This window comes from Hypanus sabinus, chromosome 3 (genome assembly GCF_030144855.1).
Source record: "Hypanus sabinus isolate sHypSab1 chromosome 3, sHypSab1.hap1, whole genome shotgun sequence".
Lineage (NCBI taxonomy): Eukaryota > Metazoa > Chordata > Chondrichthyes > Myliobatiformes > Dasyatidae > Hypanus > Hypanus sabinus.
The window spans coordinates 171,029,821-171,050,022 of record NC_082708.1 but is presented as its reverse complement, the minus strand read 5'-3'; the positions used below and the strand labels follow the sequence as shown (position 1 = coordinate 171,050,022).

The 20,202-nt window shown below is 44.1% G+C and overlaps 1 protein-coding gene across 3 annotated transcripts in view; it reads left to right on the top strand.

Moving 5' to 3' along the window:
• Positions 1–20,202, top strand: part of ptpra (protein tyrosine phosphatase receptor type A) — a 219,091-nt gene that overhangs the window by 104,150 nt on the left and 94,739 nt on the right. The window contains exons 5-7 of one of the 3 annotated variants that reach the window (XM_059965670.1): positions 454–474; positions 8,104–8,166; positions 18,180–18,206. In XM_059965670.1, the coding sequence (XP_059821653.1) occupies positions 454–474; positions 8,104–8,166; positions 18,180–18,206 (111 nt within the window). The remainder of the gene's footprint in view (positions 1–453; positions 475–8,103; positions 8,167–18,179; positions 18,207–20,202) is intronic. The other 2 variants (XM_059965671.1, XM_059965672.1) reach the window with 2 other exon arrangements.

The following is a 20,202-nucleotide window of genomic DNA, read 5'->3' as shown; positions in this document are numbered from 1 at the left end:
AACAAAATATGTCAAATACATGTTTACACTTCCATTATGTTCAATTGAATGTTATAATTTTATCAAAATGTATATAAAGTATTTATTTAATTTCTGTGCATTTCCTGATACCAGTGATAGAAAAGCTACAGCACTATTCACCTTTAAAGATGCATTATGTGAAGTTCATCCTGAACAAGTTATCCTCAACAGTTCAGATCTCAAATAGTATACACCCTCTTGTTCACTAATAATACAGAAAATATTTTGAAGAACTGAGTTAATTGAATCTGTTCAGTGGCAATGTTATATCCATTTAAAAAATAATATTTATTTAAAAAAATTATATTAAATCCAGTCATTCAATAAAATTAGCAATCTAGTGCTGGTCCAAAACTTAACTGATCAGCAGATGGTTAAAACAAAACAAATTTTCTAAATTTATAAGTGTATTTTAATATTTTTCCCATACAGGTGGAACACCAGTTGATCCAGGTAAGAGTTAAATTTTCAACAGGATAGTTTCCATCCCCACCAATTGATGTGAGCTACTTAGGAACTTTCAGTTTTATATTGTGTTACCTACAAATTTAGCAAAAACGTTTCTTTTTGAAGTAACTGGTTTGTCACTAAGTTGCAAATTTCACATTACAAACAAGTGTTGGCACCAACACACCATTCAGTAAGCACTTTATTCTTGCCATTCATTGTGTCAACTCTTAATTTACTGGCAAATGCAACATTTATTACCTGTCAGTGATGATCTTTGAAGGTAGTTGTCAACCATGGCCGAAGTTCTGCATTCGTTGTTGAATAGGAAGTTGCATGATTTGTGTAGTGACATGGAAGGAATAGTAATTTCCTTTCAAGTCAGAATGCTGTGACTTGGAAGGGATCCCACCTGTGGCAGTGTTCTCATACACTCACATCCTTTTCTAACTATACATCATGGATTTGGGAGGTACTCATGACGTAATCTTAATGAGTTGTGGCAAACTGTATTGGTTTCTCCCAATCCATTGGTTTCATCAGCTGTGTGGAGAAGAGGAATGTCTTCTGTATGGCAAAAGCTTGCTCATACTGCCTTGGCTTGCTCATCCATAAACAGCTAGGATGAATATCCATGGATCGACCTTGACCAATGGAGGGCTCCCTTCCGGTGGTGGCACGACATTATTACAGCTTGGGACATTCCGGAGTTTGGAGTTTAATTCGGGCACCATTCTATAAGGGATCTCATTACATCCTTCCCATGTGCGTTACCCAGGAGTTCCGGTGTACTTATTTTTTTATTTATTCCTCTCTCCACCCCCCCAATTAAACTAAAGATTATCATTATTTGTCACATGTACATCAAAACATAAAGTGAAATGTTTCATTTGTACCAAATCAAATAGTGAGGATTGTGCTGGAGGCTCTCTGAAAGTATTGCCATATTCCTGGCACCAACATAGCATCTCCACATCTCATTAACTGTAACCATATGTCTATGGAATGTAGGAAGACACAAGAACACACAAAAGGTGCATGTGGTCATGGGAGAATATACAAACTCGTTACAGAAGCAGCGGGAATCAAACTTTGATCAAAGATTGCTGGCATCATAGAGCAATTGCACTAACCACTATGCTACCATGCTGTCCTGCAGGATTCTCAATGGAACCCAAGGGCAGAGGTCACCAACCTTTTCTTGCACCGTGGACCGGTTTAATATTAACTCTTGTGGACCGGCTGACGGGGTGGGGGGGGGGGGGGGATGTTAATCACAAACGGAAAACAGCAATACTTGAAGGGGTTCCTTATGTCCAGTCTATTCTGAATTTAGTTTTCGTGGCTATCAGCATTTGCTTTTGTCCTGCTTACTCACGTTTTTTTCGCTCAAAAAACTCAACAGGTTTGTCTTTAAGTGCAGGGTGCTTGAATTCAAGGTACCGAAGCAGTTTTGAGGGCTTCATTGCCTCATTAGGCAGCCTCCGGGCCCGAATTCCAGCTTCCTGCTCGCCTGCCGCCAGACGCCTTGGCCAGGTGTGGCTGGTTGTGGGCGGGATGAGAGGACAAGGTAAGGGCCGGAGGTCGCCATGCTGGGGCCGTGGCAGTCGTAGTCTGGAGAGAGCGACCGAGCGAGGACTGCGATTGGGCGCTCACCCCCCCACCCCCCCCGTAGGTAGGTAGGATCTATCGACTGACGAAAGTTTGGCTCGAGGGATGACTTTCAGTAGATCGCAGCGAAGTAGCTTTGCTACTTACGAAATCCTGAGCCCGAATTAGGTCGATTGCAAATATTTTAGCACCAGGTTCCCCACGAATATTCGGTGTGCTAAACAGGTTTAGAGGCGGCACCATCTGTCTGTTCTCCAGGCCAGTAGCACCAGCACTTCCCACCGGCCATACGAGGCCAACCAGTGAACCCTGGCATGAGGGTTTAGGCGACTGATGACTTTGCGTGTGTTCAAGTTCAACAGTGGGCGTGACAGGGAATGAGGAAAGGTGCAGCTGACTCATATTGTTTCATATCGCCAAATTACATCGTTTCCTCGCAGCCCGGTAGCACATGCTTTGTGGCCCGGTACCGGTCCGTGGTCTGGAGGTTGGTGACCACTGCCCTAGAGTTCCATGAGAGTTTGTGATTTAAAAAAATAAAACATTGCTTTTTTGAACCTCGCCTGACACAATGCTGGTGCTCGCAGTGGTGGGCTGTGACTGAGCAATTCTGTTAGCAACCTCGTTAGAGGTCTCACAGCCCAGTATGGCAGTGTGCAGTGGGACCATGCTTATTTGCTTGATTCCATTCTCAGCTTTTCATGTGAGATGGGGAGGCCGCTGATAATTTGTGAGTACTGTATTGCATAGGGAGAGATGGTAGGCTGATAATTGGTAAGCCCTGTATTGCACTGAGGGGAGGATGGTAGGCAGTTCAGGAATGTGAAGTGCATTTTCCAAGCATTGAATGAACTCCCCCATCTTGGGCTGTGACATCAGTCTCTCCCTCCTGAACTACATCCCCAAACACCCGCTTAAGTGCCACCGACTGACTTATGAGAGCGAACAGACTGAACTGGTGTAGTAGAAAACTGGAGGGAAATCTTCATTCTAAAGAAGGAATTTTTACGACTCAGCTGCTGGCCTGCCGCTTTACTGTTGCAAACATTGTGAAAGGTGGATTCTTCAGAAGTGAATTGTATTGTGATTTTTTTGGGGTTTTTTTTGGCAGTTTTCTCATTTAGTTATTCATTATGCCTTTTTATATTTTATAAAATTGTCTTTTAGGCTATATTTATTCATATTGCTTTGGTTTATGGTTTTTAGTGTTGGCGTATGTCTTAATGGATAAGGCATCAGGTCTAGTGATCTGAAGGTCACTGGTTCGCGCCTCTGCTGAGGCAACGCGTTGTGTCCTTGAGCAAGGCACTTAACAGCACATTGCTCTGCAACGACACCGGTGCAAGCTGCTTGGGTCCTAGTGCCCTTCTCTTGGACAACATCGGTGGCTGCCGGTCTCCCATAAACCCTGCCCAGGCCTGCGCCCTGGAAACCTTCCAAGGCGCAAATTCATGGTCTCACGAGACTAACGGATGCCTATTATATGGTCTTTAGTAATTTTGTTATTCAACATTGTCAATAAGTTTTCATGTTGTTAATAGCATTAATTAAAATCAACTTACAATCTTTATTTAAATTAAATTGACCAAGCCTACCTTTAGAAAAATTAAATCCCATTCGGCTTATGTCAGTTATTTAACAAATTTATTATGTTTGCCTTAAGAGTTTTAAAATTTTATGAAATGGAAAGAGATTAATTTCAAGAAAGGTAAGCTAAGCTTAACTACCTTTTTTTTCAAGAAAGGTTGGCTAAAAATTTATTCTCTACTCAAAAGAGCATTGACAATTATTTTACTGATCACATTAATGTACTGTGAGCTGTAGATATAACACTGGATAACAAAAATTTTGCTTCCTGAATACCTTTAGGTGTATCTTATATATTTTGGGCTCCTGATCATGAAAATCGCCATGAAATTTCCCTATCACGCACCATTTTTAATAAACTTATGTTTATTATTTCAATTCATAATTCAAGTCAATTAAAATGTTGCCTACAGTGTAAGCTGGAAAGTTTCCTATCTTGTCCAGGCATGCTTAGGCAGCACGGCTGCTGCATGTTAGGATGGGTTTTAGTAACAATTATTGGGTTCAGGACTGTAAAGATGGAATTTGCTATCACCAGGCACAAAATTTTTTATGAAGGATTTTGATATTTGAGACAGATGCTTCCCAGAATAACTGATGCCAAGAATAAGGAAAGCACTTTTGTTGGTCCACAAATCAAACAGGTCATCAATGATAGGCAATTTGAAGAATTTCTAGTGGGACCAGAGAAAATCACAAGGAAGGCATTCAAGGAAGTTCATGAAATTTTTCTTGACATCTACAGAGCACCAAACTACATGCAGCTGGTTGAAAGCATGCTTCAAGCATATAAGACCATGAAATGCAAATTTTCACTAAAGATTCATTTTCTGCATTCCCATTTAGACTTCTCCCCTGCAAATCTTGGTGCTGTTAGTGCCGAGCATGTTGAAAGGTTTCACCAAGACATTGCGGTCATGGAAAAAAGATACCAGGGCAACTGGAATCCATCAATGCTGGTGAATTGTTGGACACTTAAGCGATAAGCCTCAGACACTGAGTACAAATAAAAATCATTAACAAAATATTTTTAACTTAGTTGAACTATTGCAAAGCATCAGCATCATTATGCAATTAAACACATTATATTCAATAAAAGTTAATTTGATGTTTCTTCAAATTCCTACATGATACAAGTAGTCTGAAATTATATTTGTGTTCATCTTCAAGCAGTCTATCATAAACAAAAAAAATTCTGAGGAAGCAACACTTATGAAAAAATTTGTTGTCCACTGTAATTTTATTCAGGGGCTCCCTGAGACCTGAAAGTTATTTCAAGGGTTCTTGTAGGGCAGAAAGGTTGAGGAGGGTTGGGTGGTGTATAGGGTATAGATTTTTGAGGCATGTTGAGGGGGGGGGGGGAAATGGTTGACTGTTTAAAAGTGTAGAAGAAGTTGCATTGAGAGAGCATTGTAGAATATCCTGCTAGGATCATCCAACAAGGCATAATGGCAAATACCTAATAATAAGAGAAAGGCAAAATCACTTTGCTCAGGTTATACAATCTACATTGCAATATTAAGCAGAATTTAGAGGAACAGGGAAGTAAAGAAATCACAGAAAAGTGTAAAAGCAGTAGGGGTATTAGTAGTATTGTAGTACTTTCCCAGTATTGACTGTGATTGCTTTAGTGTAAGGGTCCCAACAAGGGAAAGTGACTTTATTTGACTTGTCTTAAAAAAATTAATCTTGGCACACAATAGAAGTGTCAGCTAAAGAATATTTCAGAAATAGTGGCACAGTTTTATAAGTTTCAAGATGTTTATGAATAGGAATAAAAGCAAGATAAATCATAAATTAGCTGAAGACTGATTTCAGCAGTGCACGAGGGGCTCTTCGGTAAAACAACATAATAATTGGGAAATAAGGAAAGTTTGCAAAAATTAAGGAATGGCATGTTCTAGTATAGGTGAAATACAAAGATGGCAAAATGGAGAAGTAATCAATGACTGAGGTTATGGAAGATATGATTATGGAGAAAAAAGAAACATGACAAATTTAGTCATCTGCAATTGAGTGAGTCTGTTAAGAATTACAGAAGATGTAGGAGAGTACTTAAGAAGAGAGCCATGGAAGGGAGTATTAGGAAAAACTCAAATCCATAAGACCATAAGATATAGGAGCAGAAGTAGGCCATTTGGCCCATCGAGTCTACTCTCCCATTCAATCATGGGCTGATCCAATTCTTCCAGTCATCCCCACTCCCCTGCTTTCACCCCATATTCTTTGATGCCCTAGCTAATCAAGAACCTGTCTATCTCTGCCTTAAATACACCCAATGACTTGGCCTCCACAGCCGCTTGTGGCAACAAATTCCACAGATTTACCACCCTCTGACTAAAGTAATTTCTCTGCATGGCAGTTCTAAAAGGACATCCTTCAATCCTGAAGTTGTGCCCTCTTGCCCTACCATGGGAAATAACTGCCAAATCTAATCTGTTCAGGCCTTTTAACATTCTGATTGTTTCTATGAGATCCCCCCCCCACCCCCCACCAATTCTCCTGAACTCCAGGGAATACAGCCAAAGAGCTGCCAGAATTTCCTCATACTGTAACCCTTTCGTACCTGGAATCATTCTCGTGAATCTTCTCTGAACCCTCTCCAATGCCCATACCTATAGTCATTCTATAAGTATATTTGGAGTACGGAAAGAGTGTGCCCCCCAGTCATTATATTTGTGAGGATACGCATAAGGTCAGAAATGGAATCATCTTGTATGTATTCATCCAGGTGGAAGTTGTGGAGGATAGTTCATGGAAGGACTTGTTGATGGTCTGGTATGTATGATTTGTAAGAAAGTAAAGAGTAAGGGGCAGATAAGATCTATCTTGGAATACAGTGGAAACAAAAGCAAGACTGCCAGTTGGGAGATCATGGCGTGGATTGGAGAGCAGTTCATTGCGGTCTTTACATGGTAGGTTTACAAAGCGACCCGGACCTGTTGGGTCCTATCTGCTGAGCGAGAGATTGCTTGGGTTATTACAGGTAGTCCCTGAGTTACGAACATCCGACTTTATGGACAACTCGTACTTATGAACCGAGGAAGGAGAATGCCATCTGCCATTCTAAGTTGGATTGCGACACTGTCCGCCATTTTAAGTCATTGCTGTTGACACTGTCGAATGTGTAACTTTGTATTTGGCTTAAATTTTTCTTAGCAAGATTCACCCTGACCCCCACCCCCGTTCCGGTTGGCTGGTGGCGCAGTGAGATCAGCGCCGGGCTCGAGAATGGCGGTTCCTGAGTCCGATCCAGTGACAGATCGCTCCCGTGTGGGGTTGATGTCGATCCGGTGACTCCCGTACCATCCGTGCTGGGTTGATGTCGAGCTCTCAACTCGACCTCGTAAAAAAAAAGCACTGCCACCTCCAGTTTAAATTCCCATGTGGAATATTGTGGAGGATCAAATACCCAATCCCAGCACAGCCCCCACTTATCCCATTTAACCTGTCTCAGTGCAGTGGACTTTAGGACCCCAGGAATTCAGTGCGGTGGTCCTTAGGACCCAGCGGACCTCAGGAGCCGGCGGAGCTCGGGACCCGCTGCCTGCAGTGTTTCTGTTCTGTTGATGGGAAGCGATAGCGATTCAAAATAAAGTGGAAATAATAAAGCGTATGGAAAGAGGTGAAACATCATCAGTCATTGGAAAAGCTTTAGGCTACAGTTAGTCAATGATCGGAACATTTTTAAAGGATAAAAGATAAAGTGAGAATAATGGACCATGTGAAAGGCCCTGCCCCGATGAAAGCTACAATTATTACTAAGCAACGCAATAGTTTAATTATTGGAATACATACGTTTCTTAAGTGTTTTATATGCATAGAAAGGTGAAATATATACTATATACTAAGACAAATGTTTGACTAACTGACGCTAAGTAATACCGGATGTACTTGTTCCGATTTAAGTACAAATCTGACTTAAAGACAGACTCAGGAACAGAACTCGTTTGTAACCCGGGGACTGCCTGTGGTTACTTAGCAAGAGCCAATAAAAAGAAGGGAAGTGTAAACGGAGCAGCCATTTTGGGAGTGCAATATTATTGTAACCTATTGAATATTGAACAGCTTATACAGTGTGGATGTGGAGAGGATGTTTCCTATAGTGGGCAAATCTAGGACTAGAGAGCAGAGCCACAGGATAAAGGGATTTTCATATACAGTGGACGTGAAGGGGAACTACTTTAGCTGGGGTGGTGAATTGCTACATACAGCTTTGGAGGCCAAGGCACTGAGTGTGTTTAAAGCAGAGTTTGATCAGATCTTGATTAGTCAGGGCATCAAGATTTGTGGGCAGAAGGCAGGAGAATGGGATTGAGATGTTAATATATCAGCCATGATGGAATGTGAAGCAGACTCGAATGGCCAATTTTTGCTCCTGTGTCTTCTGGTCTAAGATATTAGAAGAATACAGCTAATTTCCTTTTATTTCTGCAGGGCAACCAGGTTTACCAGATTGCATGCTAGATTGGGCTGGAAGGTTAAGATACTGGATTTCAGGTGAGCTAGTTAATTGAATCCAAAATTGGCTTGATGATAGGCAGAGGATCCTAGTGGAAGGATATTTTATTTTAATTGTAAATCTGTGAATAGTGGTGACTATATGAACCAGTACTGGACTTTGCTGTTTGTGATGTATGTTAATTACTTGGAGTTGAAGATAGGAAGTGTGTTTGCTGTGACATGAGAGTTGTGGCGTTAGAGCAAGGAAGGTTGTCTAAGGCTATAGCAGGACATAGGTGAATTGAAAAATTTGGGCAGATCATTGGTAGATGGAAGTTAAACCCGACAAGTGCAGGGTGAAGCATTTTGCATGACAGGTAAGGGTCGGATGTGTACTGTAAATGTTAGGGTACTAGGAACTGTTGGCAAACAGAGGAACCATGTGGTCAAAAAGTAATATAGTTCTCTGAAAATGGCAATGCAAGTGAGATGAAGCTGTATATATGTTTGCCTTCATTGCCTTCAGAGCATTTAATATAAAAATTCTGTTTCAGCTTTACAAAATACTGGTTAGGCTACACATGTTATATTGTGTGCATTTCTGGTTGCTATACAAGAGAAGGAAAGACATCGAAACATCACAATACAGGTCCTTCGGCCCACAAAGCTGTGCTGAACATGTACCTACCTTAGGAATTACTAGGGTTACCCATAACCCTCTATTTTTCTAAGTTCCATCTACCTATCCAAAAGCCTCCTATCGTATCCGCCTCCACCACCGTGGCTGGCAGCCCATTCCACGCACTCACCACTCTCTGCTTAAAAAAAAACTTAACCCCGACATCTCCTCTGTGCCTACTTCCAAGCACCTTAAACCTGTGCCCACTTGTAGCCATTTCAGCCCTGGGAAAAAGCCTCTGACTATCCACACGATCAATGCCTCTCATCATCTTATACACCTCTATCAGGTCACCTCTCATCCTCTGTCACTCTAAGAAGAAAAGACCAAGTTCACTAAACCTGTTTTAGAAGGCATGCTCTCCATTCCAGGCAACATCCTCTGCACCCTTTCTATGGTTTCCACGTCCTTCCTGTAGTGAGGCGACCAGAACTGAGCACAGTACTCCAAGTGGGGTCTGACCAGTGTCCTATATAGCTGCAACATTACTTCTCGGCTTCTAAATTCAATTCCACGATTGATGAAGGCCAATACACCATACACTGTATGCCAGATATGTGATTGAGAGTGCAGAGGAAATTCCCCTAGATGTAGCCATGATTGGGAGACTTTAGAATAGAATGGCTTGTCTTGTTTCCCCTGGTGCAAAGGAGTCTGAGGGATCATCTGAAAAAAGATGTAAGATTATGAGAGGTATAAAAAAGCTAGATAGTCTAAATATTCTTTCCCATAGAAGAACTGCAAAAACCAGCGAACATGGGTTAAAGTTAGAGGAGTTTTAAAGTGGATTTGAGGCTTAGGTTTCTAGTACAGAGAGGAGTTGATATCTGGAACACACTGCCAGATGGTGTTTTAATTGGAAAGGATTGCTATGTTTAGGAGACATTTAGACACGCACTCAATAGGATTCTATAACGGGTGAATAGAATTTTATTTTTCCTAATTGACATACAGCATGGAGTAGGCCCTTCTGGTCTTTTGAGCTGCGCCGCCCAGCAATCACCCAGTTTAATCCTAGCTCACTCAGGGGACAATTTATAATGATCAAATAACCTACCAACGAGTATGCCTTTGGAATGTGGGAGGAAACTGGTGCACCCAGAGGCAACCCACATGGTCAAGGGGAGAACATACAAACTCCTTACAGGCATTGATAGAGTTAGGTATAAACTTTGGTATGGAGCTGCATTTCATTAAACAGCTGTACCAGCTTCATTTCTGAATTAATTGAACCTTTTTGATATTTTATAATTTTAGAGTGCATATCTTTAATATCCTGAATATATGCTTCATATAAGTGCAGATTTATCTGTGTTTAACCTTAAACTGATGGAGCAATTATGAGAGTTGAGGATGGTTTCAAAGGTATACCACATGTTTGCAAGTAATATTTCAAGGAAAGTTGTTATAACTTCACCTAACGTGCTACAGTTCTCATTATTGGCCAATAATATTAATATTTGAGATTGCCCTGCTCCATGATACTAATTTTATCATACTAATAAATACATAAAAGTAAGGCATGCAGTCTCATAGTAACACAGACAAAATGCTGGAGGTCTTCACTACCTTTTCTTTAAGAACATAGCTGATCTTGTATCTTAGAGACTCCATACTCTATCTTTACATTTTCTTAATATCTAAAGTTCTGTTGATCTCTTAAGTATATTCAGTTACTGTGCTTCCACCAACACAATTTGGGACAATTACAATGGTGTAATCTAGTGATTTCCCAACAGGGGTGGTATCAGCCCCAAGGGGGCGATTGTGTCTTAAGGGGCCATTAGGGAAAATAGAAGTTGGGGAAGTGTTCACGATTCGTGGGAGTGGTGGTAAGCAACATCCTAACATGAGGCATGAGAGCTAATTGACCATTTGCAGAGCAGGCACTTTCAAAAAGAAGGATGAGGCACTGGAACACAGGAAGAACCATAGCTCTGCAGGCAGTGAACACTCATTGTCAGTGTATCTGAAACCTGGCAATCTCATCCGACCTTACCAACCAAACAGACTTTATCAGGGATGCATAAATTAGCAACCAGAGTGCCCAACAGTTCACTTGGCTCATGGCATGGAATGAGTTCATGCCATTTAACAATTGGTAAGTCAAGTACACCCTCTCAACTTTCTTGGCAGATCTATGGAAAACAGGTTGCGCAACGATACAGTGCTGGCCGGAACCAAACTTTGAAATAGAGCCAATCACTGAACCTGCTGACTCCAAGGAGTCTTCTTAAGCTTTTCAAAGTGACCTCAGCTTCATATGTGTGGTCAAGAGCCATCTTTGGGGATTATGAGACCTTACACGATTGGTTAATTGAGCCAACTAGAATAGTAGCTTGCTGAACACCAGCTCTGCCCAGACTAACATTCAGATCAAACTGAATCCTTGTCAACGTAATCATCTTCACCTCGCTGTTCCTTTGCGTGTTGCTACCACCAATCTATCCGTGTTAACTCATTGCCGTTGTCAACATCCGGCAGGTATTTCCAGTTGGTGATCAGTTTTAAATTTTAATTTAGCCCCGTTAATGGTGTGAGGCAGCAAAGCCTTGAATTCTAATCCTGCTAGGAAACTGAACTCCAGAAAGTGCGTCAGTATAATATGACAGACCAAGAGTATGGTTTAATGTCGTTCCCGTTAGATCTGCGATGCTACTTGTGTCTTATTTGCAGTACTGCACTGCCTAATGAAGCCATGATACCACCAAGATTGCTTGAACATTTCTGTAAAAGACACTCTGAAAAGATCACTTTGTAGCGGTGTGCTACACGCAGCGCTGAAATAACGACACGTAGTCGGTGAGCTGCAGTTGCAAAGAGGTTTATTCAAACTTCGTGGCCTCGCTATAAAGCCTTCTTGTTCCCGCCCTCCCCAGGCGGGAATGCCATAGGGGGTGCATATTCACAGTCCTGTCCCGCGCACGGGGCTTTACCCCTTGCTGGTGAAGAAGGCTTGGCGCCCTCTTTGGGACTGGCCTCAATGCCAGCGCGCGCCACTTTGTGAGCCAGTTCGAGTGCGCTGGGAAGTGGGTTGCCACATAACCCCCCCACCACCCCAGAACTCGCGATACAACCCCCAGTGTCCTCAGTCTGGGTTGGACTTTGTTTGGGAGGTCTGCCTCTGCGCCGCGGTGCCTGAATCTTGAACAACTGCGCCAAGTCCACATGGGCCGGTTTGAGTCGGTCCACCGTGAAAACCTCCTCTTCCCCCCCCCAATGTCCAGCACGAATGTGGACCCTTTGTTTCTGATCACCGTAAACGGCCCCTCGTAGGGCCACTGTAGCAGTGCCCGATGTCCGCCCCGTCATACAAAAATGAACTTGCAGGTCTTTGGGTATGCAGGTCGCGCTCTGTCCATGCTGTTAATTGGGTATGGGGGCCAGTTTACCGAGCCTCTCGCGTAGTCTGCCCAGGACTTCTGTGGATTCTTGCTCTTGCCCCCTTGGGGCTGGTATGAACTCTCCTGGGATGACCAGGGGTGCGTTGTACACCAACTCGACCGACGATGTGTGCAGATCCTCTTTGGGTGGCGTGCGAATTCTGAGCAGGACCCAGGGAAGCTCGTCCACCCAGTTAAGCCCTTTGAGGCGGGCCATGAGAGCCGACTTCAGGTGACGGTGGAATCGCTCCACTAGTTCGTTTGACTGTGGGTGGTATGCAGTTGTGTGGTGCAGCTGTGTCCCCAAAAGGCTGGCCATAACTGACCACAGGCTGGAGGTGAACTGGGCGCCTCTGTCGGAGGTAATGTGGGCCGGTACACCAAAGCGAGATACCTAGGTTGTAATCAGTGCTCGGGTGCAGGATTCGGAGGTGGTGTCAGTGAGCAGGACCACCTCTGGCCATCTTGTGAACCGGTCCATGATAGTCAGGAGGTGCCGCACTCCTCATGACACTGGCAGGGGGCCCACGATATCCACATGAATGTGGTCGAAATGCTGGCGGGTGGGGTGGAACTGCTGCGGCAGGGCTTTGGTGTGCCGCTGCACCTTGGCTGTTTGGCAGTGCATGCACGTTTTGGCCCAGTCACTGAACTGCTTGCGGAGTCCGTGCCAAACGAACCTGTTGGCTACCATCTGGACAGTTGACCTGATGGAGGGGTGCGCTAAATTGTGAATGGGGTTGAAAATGCGCCACCGCCAGGCTGCCTGGACGATGGGGTGGGGTTGGCCGGTGGTGTCGTCACAGAGTACGGTCCTCTCACCTGGGCCTACGGGGAGGTCCTGGAGCTGCAAACCGGAGACTGCAGTCCTGTAACTAGGGATCTTTTTGTCTGCCTGCTGCGCCTTCGCCAGCGCTTCATAGTCTACCTCCTGGGACAGGGCTTGGACGTTAGGGTGGGAGAGGGCGTCCATGACATTGTCCTTTCCCCGAGACATGCCAGACATCCGTCGTGCATTTGGAGATGTAGGACAGATGTCGCTGCTGGTGGGATGACCGGGGGTCGGATACTTTCGTGAACGCAAAGGTAAGAGGTTTGTGGTCTGTGAACGTGGTGAAGGGCCTACCTTCTAATAAGTACCCGAAATGCCGAATTGCCAGGTTTAGCGCCAACAGTTCCTGGTCAAAAGCACTGTATTTGAGCTCGAGTGGTTGTAGGTGTTTGCTGAAAAACGCCAGGGGTTGCCAGCGACCTGCGATGAGTTGCTCCAGTACCCCACCAACTGCCGTGTTAGATGCGTCCACTGTGGGCGGTAGTGACGTCTGTTCTGGGGTGCACTAGCATCGCGGCGTTTTGCCAATGCTTCCATGCGCCGTGCAGGTTTGCTGCAAGGTCCTGAATGTGTGGCACAGGGTAGTGGTCCAGCATTGTAGCCTCGTTCAGCCTGCGGTAGTCGCCGCATGGTCTCCAGTCCCCTGTTGCTTTGGGCACCATGTGCAGGGGAAGCCCATGGGCTGTCAGACCGCCATATGATCCCCAATTCCTCCATCCTCTTGAACTCCTCCTTCGCCAGTCGGAGCTTGTCCGGGGGAAGCCTTCGAGCATGGTCGTGGAGGGGTGGTCCTTGTGTCAGGATGTGGTGCTGTACATGGCTGCCGTGAACTGCGGCGCAACAACCGATGGGAAATCCGCCAGGACCCTGTGAAGTCGTTGTCGGACAGCATGATGGAGTCTAGGTGTGGGGCTGGCAACTGGGCTTCACCCAGGGAGAACATTTGAAAGATCTCGGCGTGGACCAGTCTCTTCCTTGGCAGGTCGACCAGTAGGCTGTGAGCTCGCAAAAAATCTGCTCCCAGAAACGGTGGGCCTACGGCGGCCAGTGTGAAATCCCACGTGAACCGGCTGGAGCTGAACTGTAGCTGCACCGTACGGATGCCCTAGGTCCTTACTGTGCTGCCGTTTGCGGCCCTCAGGGTGGGACCCGGTACTCTGTTGTGGGTGTCGTAACTCGTCGGAAGTAAGATGCTGATCTCAGCTCCGGTGTTGACCAAAAAGCGGCGTCCCGACTGCTTGTCCCAGACATACAGGAGGCTATCCTGATGGTCAGCCGCCATAGCCATCAGCGGCGACTGGCCCTGGTGTTTCCCGGGAACTTGCAGGGCGGGCTTCTGCGCCCCACCACTGGTGGTAGAAGCACCATTGTTCGTTGGTCTTCTCACCCCTGCCTCTGGAGTTAGCGGGCTGTGCGGCCGGGTCTGGTCTGGTTTGCTGCTGGGAGCGCAGCCTGGTGATCTGTGCGACGGACGCCCCACTGTCCTTCTTGGCTTTCCACAGTACATCTGCCCGGGCCGCCACCTTCTGGGGGTCCCTGAAATCCGCATCGGACAGCAGCAGGCGTATGTCCTCGGGCAGTTGCTCCAGGAATGCTTGCTCAAACATGAGGCAGGGCTCGTGACCTCCGGCCAGGGACAGCATCTCATTCATCAAAGCCGACGGTGGCCTGTCCCCCAAACCATCCAGGTGCAGTAAGCGGGCAGCTCGCTTGCGCCGTGAGAGTCCGAAAGCCCTTATGAGCAAGGCTCTGAATTCTGTGTATTTGCCGTGCTCCTGTATGAACTCCTCAACCTGGGCGGCTGTCTCCTGGTCGAGGGAGCTCACCACATAGTAGTAACGTGTGGCATCCGAGGTTATCTGCCGAATGTGGAATTGAGCTTCTGCTTGCTGGAACCATAGGTGAGGTCGCAGCGTACAGAAGCTTGGCAGTTTTAATGAAACTGCATGAACAGATACGGCGTCGTTGATCTCCGGTCCAAATATCATGTGGGCCGTCGGGGTCACCAATTGTAGCGGTGTGTTACACACAGCACTGAAATAGCAACACGAAGTCGGTGAGCTGCAGTTGCAAAAGAGGTTTCTTCAAACTTCGCGGCCTCGCTTTAAAGCCTTCCTGTTCCCGCTCTTCCCGGGCGGGAATGCTGTAGGGGGCGTATATTCACAGTCTTGTCCCGTGCACGGGCTTTTCCCCTTGCTGGTGAAGAAGGCTTGGTGCCCTCTTTGGGACTGGCCTCAATGCCGGCGCATGCCACTTTGTGAGCCGGTTCGAGTACACTGGGAAGTGGGTCGCCACAACTTACCATATTACTCAGTTCCAGAAGATGAAAGAAGCATTTGAAAAGTGTTGCACACTGAAGGCATTTGCTGAGAAAGCTAAAAATGACCTTGATTGTCGTCTCAATGCTTCCTAACATTTCCAAAATGATAGCAAAGTGTGGAAAATCCCATATAATTGAGGAAAGATTAATAATTCCTACTGTATCAGAAGTGCTCACCACTGTTCTTAATATGGATACCAGTATTTTAAAATCAGCTTCTCTGAGTAATAACTGTATTGACAAAATGAGTGAATACATTGAATATCAACTATGCACAGAGCTGGAAAAACAGAATTTGGAATACAACTGGATGAGTTTAGAACTAAACTAGAATTGTTGGGGGGGGTGGTGGGAACTGAACTGAAGAGACAGAGGAAGGGGCTGTTGGCTCACAAATAGACAGCTTGTAGACAGTGTGAGAGGGAGGATAGGCAAGTGATAGAGAAGGGACGTGCTCAGACCGATGGTTTGAGCTGTGTCTATTTTAATGCAAGGACTACTATGATCAAAGTGGTGAGCATAGAGTGTGGATCAGTACTTGGAGCTATGATGTTGTGGCCATTACAGAGACGTGGATGGCTCAAAGGCAGGAATGGTTACTTCAAGTGCCGGGTTTTAGATTTTTCAGGAAGGACAGGGAGGGAGGCAAAAGGTGGGTGCGTGGCACTGCTGATCAGAGATAGTGTCATGGCTGCAGAAAAGGAGGAAGTCATGGAGGCATTGTCTACACAGTCGCTGTGGGCGGAGATTAGGAACAGGAAGGGGTCAATGACTCTACTGGATATTTTTTATAGACCACCCAATAGTAACAGGGACATTGAAGAGCAAATAGGGAGACAGATTCTGGAAAAGTGTATTAATAACTGGGTTGCCGTAGCGGGAGATTTTAATATACCGAATATTGATTGGCATCTCTTTAGAGCAAGGGGTTTAGATGGGGTGGAGTTTGTTAGGTGTGTTCAGGAAGGTTTCCTATCAAAATATGTAGATAAGCCTACAGGAGGAGATGCTGTACTTGATCTGGTATTGAAAAATGAACCTTATCAGGTGTCAGATCTCTCAGTGGGAGAGCATTTTGGAGATAGTGATCACAATTCTATCTCTTTTACCATAGCATTGGAGAGGGGTAGCAACAGACAAGTTAGGAAAGCATTTAATTGGAGTAAGGGGAAATATGAGGCTATCAGGCAGGAACTTGCAAGCATAAATTGGGAATAGATGTTCTCAGAGAAATGTACAGAAGAAATGTGCTAAATGTTCAGGGGATATTTGCGTGTAGTTCTGCATAGGTACATTCCAATGGGACAGGGAAAGAATGGTAGGGTACAGGAACTGTGGTGTGGAAAGGCTGTTGTAAATGTAGTGAAGAAGATAAGAAGAGCTTACAAAAGGTTCACAAAGCTAGGTAATGATAGAGATCTAGAAGATTATAAGGCTAGCTGGAAGGAGCTTAAGAAATAAATTAGGAGAGCCAGAAAGAGCCATGAGAAGGCATTGGCGGACAGGATTAAGGAAAACCCCAAGGCATTCTACAAGTATGTTAAGGGCAAGAGAAATTACCCATTTCTTCGCAAGGTGGAAGAAAAGAACCATAGAAAGGGTGCAGAGGAGATTTGCAAGGATGTTGCCTGGATTGGGGAGCATGCCTTATGAGAATAGGTTGAGTGAACTCGGCCTTTTTTCATTAGAGTGATGGAGGATGAGAGGTGACCTGATAGAGGTGTATAAGATGATGAGAGGCATTGATCATGTGGATAGTCAGAGGCTTTTTCCCAGGGCTGAAATGGCTAGCATGAGAGGGCACAGTTTTAAGGTGCTTGGAAGTAGGGAAAGAGGAGATATCATGGTTAAGTTTATTACACAGAGAGTGTTGAGTGCGTGGAATGGGCTGCCGGTGATGGTGGTGGAAGCGGATACGATAGGTTCTTTTAAGAGACTTTTGGATAGGTATATGGAGTTCAGAAAAATAGAGGGCTACGGGTAACCCTAGGTAATTTCTCAGGTAAGGACATGTTCGGCATGGCTTTGTGGGCTGAAGGACCTGTATTGTGCTGCAGGTTTTCTATGTTTCTATGTCTAACAGGAAGAGAGCTCGCAAGAATAAATTATCAAACTTCAGAATGATGAAGATGCAAAAATGGTTTTCAAAAATGTTGGCGTTTGTAGTGTGTGGCTACTCTGTGATACAAAGTTTTCTGGTTCTGGAGAAGAGCCAAATTGCTCTTCATTGCATTTCCATCCTCCCATTGTTGAAGGAGGCTTCAATGTAATGAACCACATACTCACAAAAAAACAGAAACCACTTGAACATTGTTATGCGTGGGGACTTAAGGCTTTTGCTGTTGCAACTTGAACCAGATATTTCAACTCTTGCTGAAAACCATCAAGCTCAAGGATCATGTTGATATCAAAGTTGCCATATGGTGCACTGGTAATACGTAAGCTAGGTTTAAAGATATTTAAAAAATTAAAGCAGAATCATTTTTCTCATCTTAGTTTATAGTAGATGTGTTTTTACACTATGGGGGTGCCAGAAAGTATATTGTGCCTAAGATGGGCATTGGCATACATGAAGGTGCTTTAGGAGGGTGTTAGCAAGCATGAAAGTGCTTTAGAGGGGTGTTGGGCAAAAAAAGGTTAGAATAAATTGGTTTAATCCAATATGACCAAATCTGTAAATAAAGCTAGCTATAAGCAAAATAAATATGTCATCATCTTGTTCCATATTATTGTGAATAACAGACGTTCCTGAAGGGTGTGTCAGAACTATATTCCATAATTTGCCATCATGAACTTCACAATATATTGAATGTTGATATCTTGGGTAATTTTTAATTGCCTTCTGTTGTTACGCAGGTGGATCTGACCAAGGGGGCGGAAAAGGTGAGTTTTAGATTATACTTATTATGCTGTGTCTTGCATTGTCCATGTCCTACTGCCTAGATTGTTACTTGCTTGGCACTCAGTTTTTGAGATGCGACATAATTTGTTGTGACGTAACAAAAGTTTTCATTTGTTTCAGCAAGGATATTTGGAAATTTCTATCAACTTTTTTCTTTGTTGGTGATACATAGTAATAATTGTAAGAATGTTAGTTTTCTTTAAGACCATATTGTCTATTTATCATTTGTTGCATCTGTATGCCTAAGATCGTAAGACCATAAGATAGAGGAGCAGAAGTAGGCCATTTGGCCCATTGAGTCTGCTCCGCCATTCAATCATGGGCTGATCCAATTCTTCCAGTCATCCCTACTCCCCAGCTTTCACCCCATTCGCTTTGATGCCCTGGCTAATCAAGAACCTATCTATCTCTGCTTAAATACACCCAATGGCTTGGCCTCCACAGCTGCTTGTGGCAACAAATTCCACAGATTTACCACCCTCTGATTAAAATTATTTCTCCACATCTCAGTTCTAAAAGAATGTCGTTCAGTACTAAAATTTGTACCCTCTTGTCCTCGAATCCCCTGCCATGGGAAATAACTTGGTCATATCTTCTCTGAATCTTCTCTGAACCCTGTCCAATGTCAGTATATTCTTTCTAAAATAAGGAACCCAAAACTGCACACAATCCTCCAAGTGTGGTCTCACGAGTGACTTATAGAGCCTCAACATCACATCCCTGCTCTTATATTCTATACCTCTAGAAATGAATGCCAACATTGCAATCACCTACTTCACAACTGACTCAACCTGGAGGTTAACCTTTAGGGTATCTTGTAGAAGGACTCCCAAGTTCCTTTGCATCTTTGCACTTTGAATTCTCTCCCCATCTAAATATTAGTCTACCTGTTTATCTCTTCCACCAAAGTGCATGACTACACTTTCCAACATTGTATTTCATTTGCCACTTCTTTGCCCATTCCCTCAAACTATCTAAGTCTGACTGCAGACTCTCTTTCTGATATACTGTGTATCCTTGTATGTTCAGCTCCCAATGGCAGCCATCCTTTAGCCAAGTTTCAGAGATGGCCACAACGTCGTATTTGCCAATCTGTATCTGAATTTCAAAATCGTCCATTTTATTCCTTATGCTGTGTGCATTCAAATACAACACTCTCGGTCCAGTATTTGTTGCTTTCTGTTTCAACTGCATCATGCATCTATTACCCTGTAACTCATGCCACTGGCTTTGATTGAGCTTCATTTCCTGCCTGTTCTTTCTATGATCTCTGTTGCACGCTATCTTTGATTTATTTCTGTTTTCCCCATCCTCAGCCCTGTCACCCTGGTTCCCACACCGCTGCCAAATTAGTTTAAACACTTCCTAACAGCTCTATTAAATGTGCCCCCTAGGATATTGGACCCCTTTAGGTTCAGGTGTAACCCGTCCTACCTCCCCCAACTTCCATGGAGTCCTGCTGAGAGGGTGTGATCAAAAGAGTCAAACCAGTGGAGGATGGAATGATGGGCAAGCTGTTCGCTTTCAGTGGAACAAGAGAAAAAAAAAGGGCATGCATTTGTGCTTACAGTCAACATAGTAATTTCTGTTACTAATGCCACAGTCAAAGTGGTATGATTTGTGTATTAAGAAAACATTAGATAGCTTCTCCCACTTGATTCTCTTTAAAATTGATCTCTGATTTGCTTGAGCTGCATTTTCAAAAGATGTTCTTCTGCTGAAGTTTAATGCTGAGAAGACTTTTTTTTTGTTGCCCATCAGTATTGTTGAAAGTGTTGAACTGCAGTAGTCATGGATGATAATGGTTTTTAAATAGATTAGATAAACAGAGTTTCTTTTATTTCCTTTTGTCTTCTTTGTCTTTGCTGAAATCGGAAGTAAATGCCATTCATCCACATGGTCACTATCTATGATTTATAATAGCAATATCTTTGCAGGAACTATAATACCACACCATTTTCCAGCACTTAGATCCTC